General features: G+C 44.4%; 1 protein-coding gene across 3 annotated transcripts in view; it reads left to right on the plus strand.

The window, feature by feature from the left end:
* Positions 1-49: 49 nt before the first annotated feature.
* pcnx2 (pecanex 2) overlaps positions 50-12,262 on the plus strand; it is a 31,115-nt gene continuing 18,902 nt past the window's right edge. For 2 of the 3 annotated variants that reach the window (XM_061790885.1, XM_061790887.1), the window contains exons 1-12: positions 50-500; positions 2,114-2,319; positions 5,350-5,467; positions 5,569-5,605; positions 6,933-7,348; positions 8,239-8,445; positions 8,923-9,381; positions 9,446-9,632; positions 10,319-10,496; positions 10,563-10,699; positions 10,776-10,854; positions 11,961-12,096. In XM_061790885.1, coding sequence (XP_061646869.1) covers positions 348-500; positions 2,114-2,319; positions 5,350-5,467; positions 5,569-5,605; positions 6,933-7,348; positions 8,239-8,445; positions 8,923-9,381; positions 9,446-9,632; positions 10,319-10,496; positions 10,563-10,699; positions 10,776-10,854; positions 11,961-12,096 — 2,313 coding nt within the window. In that variant the 5' untranslated portion in view covers positions 50-347. The remainder of the gene's footprint in view (positions 501-2,113; positions 2,320-5,349; positions 5,468-5,568; positions 5,606-6,932; positions 7,349-8,238; positions 8,446-8,922; positions 9,382-9,445; positions 9,633-10,318; positions 10,497-10,562; positions 10,700-10,775; positions 10,855-11,960; positions 12,097-12,262) is intronic. The other variant, XM_061790886.1, reaches the window with a different exon arrangement.

The following is a 12,262-nucleotide window of genomic DNA, read 5'->3' on the forward strand; positions in this document are numbered from 1 at the left end:
GTCGAGCCAGCGAGGAAGAGGAGCCAGAGAGAGAGAGAGAGGGAGAGAGAGAGACAGAGATAGAGAGAGAGAGAAAGAGGGGGGAAGGCAAGCTGAGCAGGATGAGGACAGCGGCGTTAGGGATGATTCACCCGTCGACGCCGGGATGGGAGACGCCAGAACCGCAATGGCCAGGAGCGACGAGTCGTGAGGGAGGTGTCGCGCCGTAGAGGCAACATGGAGGCGCGTAGCACCCGCTGAGGGAGAAAATCTCTTTATTGTAGCCTAGCAGCATCATCAGCACCATTCGTCCGACCGACCTGAGCGGGGCGGAAGAGGAGGAGGAGGAGGAGGAGAGAGAGGCAGAGATGGGCTCCCACATTGCTCAGACCCTGCGTCAGGGCGTTTGGGCGTCCCTGACCGGGGGCTGGTACCATGACCCAGAGCAGCAGAAATTTAACAACTCCTGCCACCTCTATCTGTGGATCTTCCTTCTCATGCTGCCGCTGTCTCTGCATTTAGTGAGTTGGGCCCTTTTTTTTTGTAGGGGGGGGGGGGGGGGGGGGGGGGGGGGGTGTTGCTGCCGTGAAGTGCCCGTAATATCTTTGTGACATCCTCTATTGTGTGATTGGTGAGAAAAGGAAGGCGGCATTGTCGCAGTATGTTGCCCCCTCGGTGTGTGCAGTCACTCCGCGCATGGCTGCTCCCGCATGTGGCAGTATAAATAAACTGGTGCCATCACCGTGCACGCATCCCCATCGTGTGTGTGCCTTAGCAGGGATTCCCAAAATGTGGCAGTGTAAGATTGAGAGAGTCATGGCAGTCTTTTACAAAATAAGAAAATTAAATACCCCACTGAATTTCTTCAAAATGAAAGCCTTCCTCAAAGAACCTAGATGTCCTATTTGGCTCCTATTTAGTTACTAAAATATGGTTTGTAACTGTAATGACCTCAGTAAATAGACACTATCCTTCACAAGCGGATGGCTTGGCCCCTTTGAAGGCTGTTGCTAACCAAAACAGCAGCACCCACCGAAGCATGTAAACAGTCCAGTGTGGAGTCTTATCGTATGTCGTGAACAAGTATCAAAAATGATCTTTTTGTGTCGACACGTCATCTTTGACAACAATCAGCCTTCCAGTAGACTCTAAGTTGTGGTCGCGCCACAATGTTGTGTCCGTCCGTGTTTATTTATGTTCTGGGCTGCTACACCACTCATTAGATCCAAGCATTCTGGCTTGCCGTTTTCCAGTTTCCCTTGATATGAATTGTAATATACTGGCATGTGTATCTCTCTCTCTCTCAATCTCTCTCTCTCTCTCTCTCTCTTTATATATATATGTATATATATATATATATATATATATATATATGGTATGATAACAGGCTTTGTTTTACTTTTTTCCCATTTGTCTAGTGTGTGCATAGGGGGAGGTGGGTACGCTAACTTTGCTAGGGTGTTGGCGGGTGTACGCAGCCACGAGGAAAAAAAATAATAGACATTGATCAATACATAACTTTTTTTTTTTTTTAGCAGTATAAAACATTCATCCATCCATTTTCTGAACCTCTTCTCCTCACTAGGGTCGCGGGCGTGCTGGAGCCTATCTCAGCGATCATTGTGCAGGAGGCGGGGTATACCCTGAACTGGTTGCCAGCCAATCACAGGGCACAGTATAAAACACTTTTCTGTCATTAGTTCCCATTATGATACATTTTATGGCATTATTATTGGCCATCTTCACTCATGGTTCTACTGCCCTGGGGCTACAATGTATGGAATTCAATGCAACAGTCCTACTGTTTTGACTGAATTTAAAGCCACGTTTTTTGAGCAACGTAGACATTGTTAATCCAGTATTAGGATTCAACAGTGATGGGAAGTTACAAAGTACGAATACCTTTTGACTGTACTTATTCGTTGTGTCTGACAGTAAAATGTCATTTACATTACAGAGTTTGTACTTTTTAACTTTTAAGTAAGGGAGTTGAATCAGTACTTCTACTTTTGCCTGAGTCTTGACTTTTTTTTTTTAAACTTCTACTGAAGTAATGAGTGTGAGTATGCCCCCTCTGGGATTCAACCTTATACCTTTGAGTTGACTAATCAACAATGGTTGTCCACACATGCAGGCCCTGCCTCCGACCACCATGGCCCTGAGCATCTACTGCGCTTCCATCACCATCTTCTTCGTGCTGGTCAAGACGGGCAACTACCGGCTACACGTGCTGTTTGATGAGGGCGAGGCGGTTGTCCGCAGCAGCCTCTCGGACCTCAGCAAGGCCGCCGACAAGAAGAGCAATGCCGCCTCCGACGCCTGCCTGCCCCCCAACATCAGGTGCAGAACATACGAGAATTCACACAAGTTAGTCTTCAATGAGGCCAACATGCTTGTTTTTGTAATGTGGTCCGACACCAGTTTTACTGATCAACACAAAATTGTGTGAACATCTTTATCATAACAGGACGCATGAAAAAGTCTCAAGGACCCATGCACGAAACTGAACAGGTAGTTGACCAATTTGGTTTGTAGCAGCCATTTTGGGCCAGTTCCTGGTCTTTTTTTTTTGCCAACACCATATCATGTGAGGGGACAGCATGTTCCAAGGTTTGATCATTTCGAGGATTCGCCATGGAAAAGTAGTTGTAAGTGGCTGTTCATCACTGCTTCCAGATTTAATTGTGCTTGTAGTTTCCACTGAGAGACATACTGAGAGTTTTTAATGTTTGACCTAGTAGTTAAGGTAACGCCCCCCCCCCCCCCCCCCCCCCCCCCCCCCCCCCCCCCCCCCTAAAAAAAAAAGTACTGTAGGAACAACTCAAAGTATGATGCACTGCTCTATTGGACTTCTGCTATTTGCATTTATTAGGGCTGATAGCTCCTTTTTGGGAACTATTTTAGTCACTTCTTTGTCTATTTTTTCCTCCCACTTTGGCCTTTCTTTGAGATCAAATTGTGTATTTTGTGATCGAGTGAATAAAAATGCCACTCAAACTCCTTCCACTTCCTTTCAAAGACTCACAGCACAAAATAAGTCTTTTATCGACAAATCAGTCTTAAAGGAGATGCATGTATATGCATTTTGCCCCAGTTTAAAACAGTTCCCAGGTGTCTTACTAATGTCTGCAATATCCTCCTCAAAATCCCCCAGGGATCCAGCGTCAATGCCCTTTTTCTTCCAAATTAGCTTGTTTTGAGGGGGTAGTCCTGTCTCATGCAAAAGAACCACTGCTCTCCGCGCTTCCTCTATATTGCGGAGTGTCAAAACATGAGAACGGCTTTCGTTACCATGAGGACAAGGTTGCAGCTACTTGTTGAGCCGTGAGTCTAAAAGTGCGAGTGTGAAGTGCGAGCTTCCCATAAAGAGAGCAAGGATTGTATTTTCACCCATGGAGGCAGCACTTCACCGGCAAGTTGCCGAATGACACTTGTCCTTTAGTGTGCAGATTCGCTGATGTGGCGCATGCAGCAGACACAAACACAAATAGTGTTACCCGCTATATAGTGGTTTATTGTCTGCACACCTGCTATATTGCACTTTTTTAAGTGATCATTTTTTAATGGGTTTTACAGTATATGTACTGACTGTAATGCCCTCTCATTTGGGAAAGGAAAACAACAGTTTCACTTTTCAGACATTTATGGAAGCTGCTGTTGGCCACAGCTCACACCCGGACATTTCACATGCCCCCCCAGCAGGCCCCGCCTCTTAAAGCCACATGCATGTACACAGACATTCCAATGCCTACTTTCTATACTTTTTATGCCAACAGTTTTCTTATTTGCATTCAAATATATTTACAATGTGCTTATAAAATGTGTTTTAATACGTTTCAGTTTTTTAAACAAGTTGTTTAAGTCTATAGTCAAGTTTATTTATATAGTCTTTAATTATAAAAAACTAAGAAAAAAAGTCGGAAAGAGTGTCACAAGCACGTTAAGGGTAAAACTATTTTTTTTTAAAAAAATGCTTTACTTGCTTTTGCATATATACCACAATAAAAGAGGGTTCATGTTATACACGTCCCACACATGGTGAACTCTGGTACTCTGGTGACAAAACCTTTGTATATAAACCTTTGTATATACAACCCCAATTCCAATGAAGTTGGGACGTTGTGTTAAACATAAATAAAAACAGAATACAATGATTTGCAAATCATGTTCAACCTATATTTAATTGAAAACACAACAGAATTTTATGGCTGCAACATGTTCCAAAAAAGCTGGGACAGGGTCATGTTTACCACTGTGTTACGTCACCTTTTCTTTTAGCAACATTCAATAAACGTTTGGGAACTGAGGACACTAATTGTTGAAGCTTTGTAGGTGGAATTCTTTCATGCTTGATGTACAGCTTCAGCTGTTCAACAGTCCGGGGTGTCCGTTGTCGTATTTTACCCTCCATAATGCGCCACGCATTTTCAATGGGAGACAGGTCTGGACTGCAGGCAGGCCAGTCTAGTACCCGCACACTTTTACTACGAAGCCACGCTGTTGTAACACGTGCAGAATGTGGTCCATGAAAAAGACATTGCTTGGATGGCAGCATATGTTTCTCCAAAACCTGTATGTACCTTTCAGCATTAATGGTGCCTTCACAGATGTGTAAGTTACCCATGCCATTGGCACTAATACAGCCCCATACCATCACAGAGGCTGGCTTTTGAAGTTTGCGTCCATAACAGTCCGGATGGTTCTTTTCCTCTTCCACAATTTCCAAAAACAATTTCAAATGTGGACTCGTCGGACCACAGAACACTTTTCCACTTTGCATCAGTCCATCTTAGATGAGCTCGGGCCCAGAGAAGCGTTTCTGGGTGTTGTTGATAAATGGCTTTTGCTTTGCATAGTAGAGTTTCAAGTTGCACTTACGGATGTAGCGCCAAACTGTATTTACTGACATTGGTTTTCTGAAGTGTTCCTGAGCCCATGTGGTGATATCCTTTACACATTGATGTCGGTTTTTGATGCAGTGCCGCCTGAGGGATCGAAGGTCACGGGCACTCAATGTTGGTTTTCAGCTTGCCGCTTACATGCAGTGATTTCTCCAGATTCTCTGAACCTTTTGATGATATTATGGACCGTAGATGATGAAATCCCTAAATCCCTTGCAATTGTACGTTGACGACCATTGTCCTTAAACTGTTCGACTATTTTCTCAGTCTTCTTTTGATCAGTTTGAACATTAAATATCTTGTCTTTGTAGTGTATTCAATTAAATATAGGTGGAACATGATTTACAAATAATTGTATTCTGTTTTTATTTATGTTTAACACAACGTCCCAACTTCAATGGAATTGGGGTTGTACAAGCAGTTAAAGAAATCAATTTCTCTAAGTCAGCTCCTTACCTTTGTCCAATAGGAAGAGCAGCACCATCCCAGACAGCGTTGCCATGACGATGCTAGCTCGCAAGCGTCCCAGTCAGGTGATCCAGGTGACCGTCAAGCAGACGGAAACAGATGTGGGACTGATCGGGGTGGTGAGTAGTGGTCGCCATGAACATCTGCTGACATGACGCGACCATACTGTTACAGGTCATATTACAGGTGAATTTTAATAAGCTATTTCTCCTTCATGCAGGAGTGTTCCAAATCAGATGAGGGGAGGATGGTAGAAGGTAATGTTCTCCCCTGAATTTCATCTTATTGAAATGAAATAATAGTGCGTATCAATGAATATGACTATCATGGAAAGTCTCTAAAAGTATATATGTACATACATACAATGTCCTTGATGCAGAATGAATTATTAATTAATTTATGTATGTATGTATGTATGCATGTATGTATGTATGTATGTATACATACGTCAATGACACGATACAAAATTAATTATTAATTCATTAATTTTATTTATAATTGAGATACATTGTGACGCTCTGTGACTATGCCTTTTTTTTGTGTTCGATGCACTTTTACCTCTGAAACGCAAATCATATACATATTCTAAATGTACTGAAGTAAAAAATGCATACTTTTTTTAAATTTTACATTAGTCCAACAATAAACAATAATCAAAATAATAAAACAAAACACAGACCTTTTCTATCATCCAGTAATATTTTTGATCAATTCAGATTTTTCTTCCCATTATAGATTTAATGTCATTATAAAGTCTGTTGTTTATAATTTATTTGAACCTTAACCTTTATGGTATCAAACAACCTGAAGATGGGAAAGATCCAATTTTACTTAATTGGGTGACCCTAGTGAGGATAAACGGTAAAGAAAATGGCTGGAGGGATGGTCTTCTTTACTACAAATAATGTCTTTACCTATTCCGGAGACATATAGTGACAGGCAACACAATTTAATGCTCATTTACTAGATGGCAGAAGTATATACCGGTACTTTTTGTGACATTTTTGTTTGGTGGGGAGCCATGAGTTTTTTATTTCCTAAAATATGTGCCTTGGATCAATTGAGGTTGGAAAACACTGTCCTTGACAGATGGGTGATGCTAAATTGTCAAGCTTCCTTTGCTTATGCCATCTAATGTGGGCGGAGCATAGCATCAAAGTTGTGATGATCCTTTTGAGGATTCACCATGAATATTATTTTAGGCTCTATAATAATAATAACAACAATAATAATAATAATGCATTCCACTTATGTAGCGCTTTTCTCAAAACTCAAAGACGCTTTACTGTTGCACACATTATTCATTCCTCGGTCACAGGCGCCCTGGGGCAGTCTGATGAAAGCGTGGCTGCCATTCTGTGCCTACGGCCCCCTCCGACCACCACCAAACAGCCAACCACATTCAAACATCCAACCACATGGATTCATACAATATGGGTTAAGCGTCTTGCAATGACATGTGCTCAGGCAGGGATACAAACGGGTGACCCTCCGATTGCTGGTCGTACTTTTATCCTCCATGCCACGCCGTCCATAACTCTACATTGTGACATACAGTATTATTCTTCTCTATCGTCTCAACAGTTGCAGTGCCCTGCAATGCTAAATGCACCACAGAGGAGAGGCCAGGGGAGGCTGGTCCACACCCGAGCCCAGAGCCTACCACGGAGAACCTCCCTGACAAGGTTGCCCCTTTGCTGCAGGCTCAGCAGAGGCCCCCATCTGTAACTGAAAGACAGGAGACTCAGTGTGTGAAAATAATCGACGACAACAAGGAGTCACCAGATGAGGGAAGACGAGAGGAGAAAGACAATGAGGAGAATGAGGAGGCATGTGGAGAAACATCTCAGGGTCTTCCTCCCTGCAAAGGAAAGGAAGATGACCGTGTTGAGACGGAGAGTGAGGGCCACAAGGAGCCGTCAGATGCCAACAATAACTCACTGGAGACGCCCTTGGAGTGCCCTCACAAACTCATGGACATGCCAGACGCAGCTACACAGGTACAGCGCTGACACACACTCAATGGGCATACTGTAGATTATGTACTGGTTGAACACAGACCTCCCCCGAGGTGGAGAGATGGTGGTAGTGGTGAAGCAAAACGCTAAGAAGATACTCTGCCAAGTGTCGGTCAAGGGGGCTATGAAACACGTTTTAATGGGTTCTTGTTGTACCACCAAAGTTTCATGGAAATGACTAACTGGCTGAATGGTTGACTGACTAACTAGATATCTAACTGACTGAGTGACTGACTAGCCAACTAACTGACTGATTGACTGACTCACTGACTGACTAACTGACAAACTACCTGACTACTAACCAACTAACTGACTTGACACACTAACTGATTGACTGACTACCTTTATGATTGACTGACGAACTTACCGACTGACTAATTGAGTGACTGACAAGATAACTGACTGTTTAACCAATTACGTGACTGACTAGCCAACTAACTGACTGACTGACTAACTGACAAACTACCTGACTGACTAACTGACAAACTTACCAACTGACTGACTGACAAGCTAACTGACTGTTTAACCAACTGACTGAGTGACAAACTAAGTAGACCGGCTTGCTAATTAAACTAACTAACTAACTAACTGAATGGCTGGCTGACTATTTAAATGACTGACTCGTTGGCTAACTAACTAACTGTCGACTAACTGGATGACAAACTGAGTGACTGTCTGGCTACCTAGCTAGCTAGCTGAATGACTAACCAACTAACTAACTCTCCGCATGACAAGATAGCTAGCTAACTAATTAGCTAACTTACTGACGTGTTGACTACCTAACTAGATGACTGACTGACTAAACCCATATTATTTTGTCCATTTGTGAGGTCAGCGGAGTTACTAGCAAGTATTTTTGTATCGTCTGTCAGGACGAGCAAGGGGAGGAGACGTACTGCTCCGATGAAATAGAAGTGGTCCTCACGGACAGCTCTGGTCCGGCGTCTTCGTCTGCTCCTCCTCCTCACGCGGACAGCGAGGCCGACGCGGTCAAGATCGTCATCACCATGAGCTGCGACCCTCGCACGGCCGCTCAGCTGGAGGAGAGCGTCAAGCTGAGCCTGCTGGAGAACGCGCAGGTGAGATAAGTGGCGTCGGGTTGAGGTGCCCTGCGCATGAGTTATTTTCGTGGCAGCAATGAGCCGTAGTGGTTAGCACAGCCAAGTGTCTAATCAAGAGTGTGCGTGTTAAACCCTTTCACTGGGAAAAGTGTGGGTGCAAAGGTGTAGCGTACCACTTGTTGCGTGCCGCTTGTGCGATAATAACTTTCTGCACTCATGGGGGATGTTGGTGCTTCAACACCCACACTTTCCCCAGTGATAGGGTTCAACACCCACACTTTTACCACCGTTATTACACAACAAGTGGAATGCTACGCCACCGGGTGGCGCATCCATGAGGACCGTGGATGCTTCAACACCTGGTGAGAGGGTTCAACACACACACTTTCCCCGCTGTTATTGCACAACAAGCAGTACGCTATTGTATGTCGTCAATATCCTCTTGCCCGTGGCTTGTAAGTTGCACACCCCATGTTTAACACATATGTGTCTCAGGCCCAAAAGGATGCTGGGGAATGTCACATCAACATCCCCGTCATCACCTTTGACTTGCCTGAGGACGAGAAGCAGGAATTGGAAGAAGATGCACAAGAAAAAGAAGAAGCAGACCTAATAAAAGACGAACCCACTCGGAGGCGGCCGGCGAGCCAAAGCGAGGAGTTCTTCTTATGCAGAGACACTATCAGCTCAGAGTCGGCCACCTTGGAGTGTCCCCATCTGGACCCGGCCAGCACACAGCAGACCAACAACAACAGCTCGTCGGGCGTCGACGTCCACTCCCACTTCAACCCCGATGACACGGACCCTCTAGTTTCCTGTGCGGACCCTCAAGGTTTCTTGCGTCTGCCGCCCGCTTTGGGGCGCTACGGTCCCGGAGGAAGGACGCACTTACGTGGGCTGAGCATGGACAGCGGGAAAGATGCCGTGCTGCTCTCGGACCGCTCCCAAAACACAGTATGTTGTGACAATTCATCTTGTGCATTCTGTACTGTATAAACGGCTCTCGTTTCTATGTCAGGCCACCATGACCACCTCCAAGTCAGATCTGGAGGCAAAGGAGGGTCAGATTCCCAACGAATCCAACTTCTTGGAGTTCGTCTCGCTGTTGGAGTCGCTCAGCACTCGAGGGAGCACCAAGGAAGAAGAAGGACCAGAGCTCCAGGCAGAAGCGGGAGCCTCCCTGGAGACGGAAAAGCAACACGCAGGTTCGTTACCAAATGTTTTGGGTCCCCTCACACACTGTTAATTTTCCATGCACATTTCAAATGTTCCAGGTCAATTTTGACTTAATAATTGTCTAGATCCAATTATGAACTGCAGGTATTTTCAAAATGTATTAATAGCCTGTCTGATATTATTATGCGGAAGATTAATCCTTAATGTTTCAGGGGAAAAAAGAAAGTGTATTTTATGTTTTACACCACTCATTCTTGGCTAAAAACATCAAATAATGTAATGTTTAAGTATGTATGATCAGTATTATGTGGTTTGAAGATTCCCCAATGACCCGACCCTTCGAAGACCGACAGGTGCATGTTTCTCACGGAAACTCCCTCCGTTAAGCTCCCTCTTAAACACTCTTACATAAAAACCACACACAGTTATGGCATATACAGTTTCAATATTCCCACCATTTTGCTCGATTTAACACACACAGGTAAATTGAAAATCCATTTTAGTCGACGCGGGTCAAATTTGCCTCAGTGTACACAAACTGAACAAAATAATTACTTTTTTCGTGTGAGTGTATTTTGGGTCACTTTAGGAAAACTCCTTCCACACTTTTGCCTCAGGGGTATCGCACCCAAGGAGGATGTGTGTGTTTCAATTCCCACTCTTCTTCTGGTGAAAGCCTTTCACACCTACATTTTTTTTTTTCCACCCTTCATAGTGCATAACAAACACAACGGCATGAATTGCATTGCAGAGGATGCCGGCGCATCGTCCCGAGCGGACGATCCCAAAGAGATCAACACGCACAGCAAAGCGGAGCGACCCAAAGCGCCCACCAGCCTGGCTCCCGACAAGTCTCTTCTGCCTATACACATTCCCATCGTCTCACCAGACAGGTACTGACAAACACCTTTTTACAGTACTACACACACACTTACCTCGTTATCGTATTCCATCTCCAGTCCGCAGACGGAAAAAGATCCCGACTACGACTCTCTGCCTTCCCAAACGTCGCAATCTGAAAGCTCCATGCTGCAGGTCATCTGTCGTCCAGAGGCTACGAGCAAGGAGGAAGCGTACACCTTCCACACTGTGCACCGTAAGCCAATGACCTTTTCAGATTTAAATACACAAACCAACATCTTTAACTGTAAGTTACATGTTTGTTACTCCAGGAGAGAGGCCACGTAAGCTATACGCAGAGCGGGCCCTCAACCTGCCGCTGGGAGCCGAGCTGATCACAGGCAACATGTGGTACGACGTACAGGACACCAGTCATGAAATGAATTTTTTTTTCCTGGTGAAAGGTTTTAACACCCACTTTCCCCCGAGGCATCGCTCCCATGGGGGATATGGGTGTTTCAAACGAGAGACTTTTTCAGCGACACCGTACCTTTGTTGTAATACGGGCAATTTTCCCAGTGAAAGGGGTCAACACCTAACTTTTCAGTCATGGGGGATGCTGGTGTTGCAACACAGACACCTTTCCCGGCGAAAAGGTTCAATATCCAAATTTTGGCCCAGGGGCGTCATACCCATGGGGAATGTGGGTGTTTCCACAACTGCATTTTTCTTCGTGAAAGGGTTCAACACCCACACTTTTCTCCTGTCCTGGTGTTAATTCATGAGAATTACATTTTTGAATTAAATTGTTTTTTGCTCTTTGATTTTTAAACCAAAACCATTAGAGTCAAAACAATCTACCTAATCTAATCAAAAATGATGCGTGATACTTTTAGGTTCATTGTTATCGACCATGTTTGTCAAACTCAGGCCCGGGGGCCATATTTGGCCCACGATGTAATTATATTTGGCCCGCAAGACCATATTAAATGTGTAATGGAGCTGGCTGCAGTCGTTAGCAACTATGCTACTGGTCTTCTCGAGCAAATTTACACTTCCCCTTCCCAAAACGAAAGATGGAAAACGGTTAACTTCCAAGACAAGTGGGAGGCAGATTATCTGTTCACTAAAGTAAAAGACAGACCTGTTTGTCGTGTGCGGAGCAACGTGGCTGTAACAAAGAATATAACATAATTGAATTAATGTCAATGATAAACTTTAATGCTAGATTTCTGCAGAAAAGGGAAACATGCACATCGCAGTGATTCTTCATTAAATATTGAGTTTGACTCGCAATTTTTAATTTTGCCCCACCGTGAATTTGAGTCTGACACCCCTGTTTAGACTAATCGTGCTAATTTTCTATCATATTTCCTTCAATTCCCATAATGTTGACAACTTGCACCAGTATGTTTTTGTACTCTACTCAACACCACTGCCCAGGTCAGGGCTATCTTGCCTATTAACGTTAGTTTATGTGTGTGTGTGTGTGTCCGTTTACGTGCGTTCGTGTTCAGTGACCTGCTGTCCACTTCTTCCAACTCGGAGTGCCATGACAGCACGGTGGGCGGTCACGCCGACTGTCCTTTCGAACGGCGCATCATTCCTTCGCACCGACTTCGCCCCCGAAGGACGCACCCCGAGATCTTCCAGGTGTCCATCTGTGAATCCAATAGAATTTTTGTTTTAAAAAACATGCTTGAAAGTAGTTAAAGTACAAATATTTGCAGTACTCATCTGCTGGACCCGACACAGGGTCGATTTTGTAAGTTAAGGAGTGGTTCTCAATTTTTTTACACACTTTGAGAATCACTGCTGT

Source organism: Phyllopteryx taeniolatus, chromosome 11, assembly GCF_024500385.1.
Source record: "Phyllopteryx taeniolatus isolate TA_2022b chromosome 11, UOR_Ptae_1.2, whole genome shotgun sequence".
NCBI lineage: Eukaryota > Metazoa > Chordata > Actinopteri > Syngnathiformes > Syngnathidae > Phyllopteryx > Phyllopteryx taeniolatus.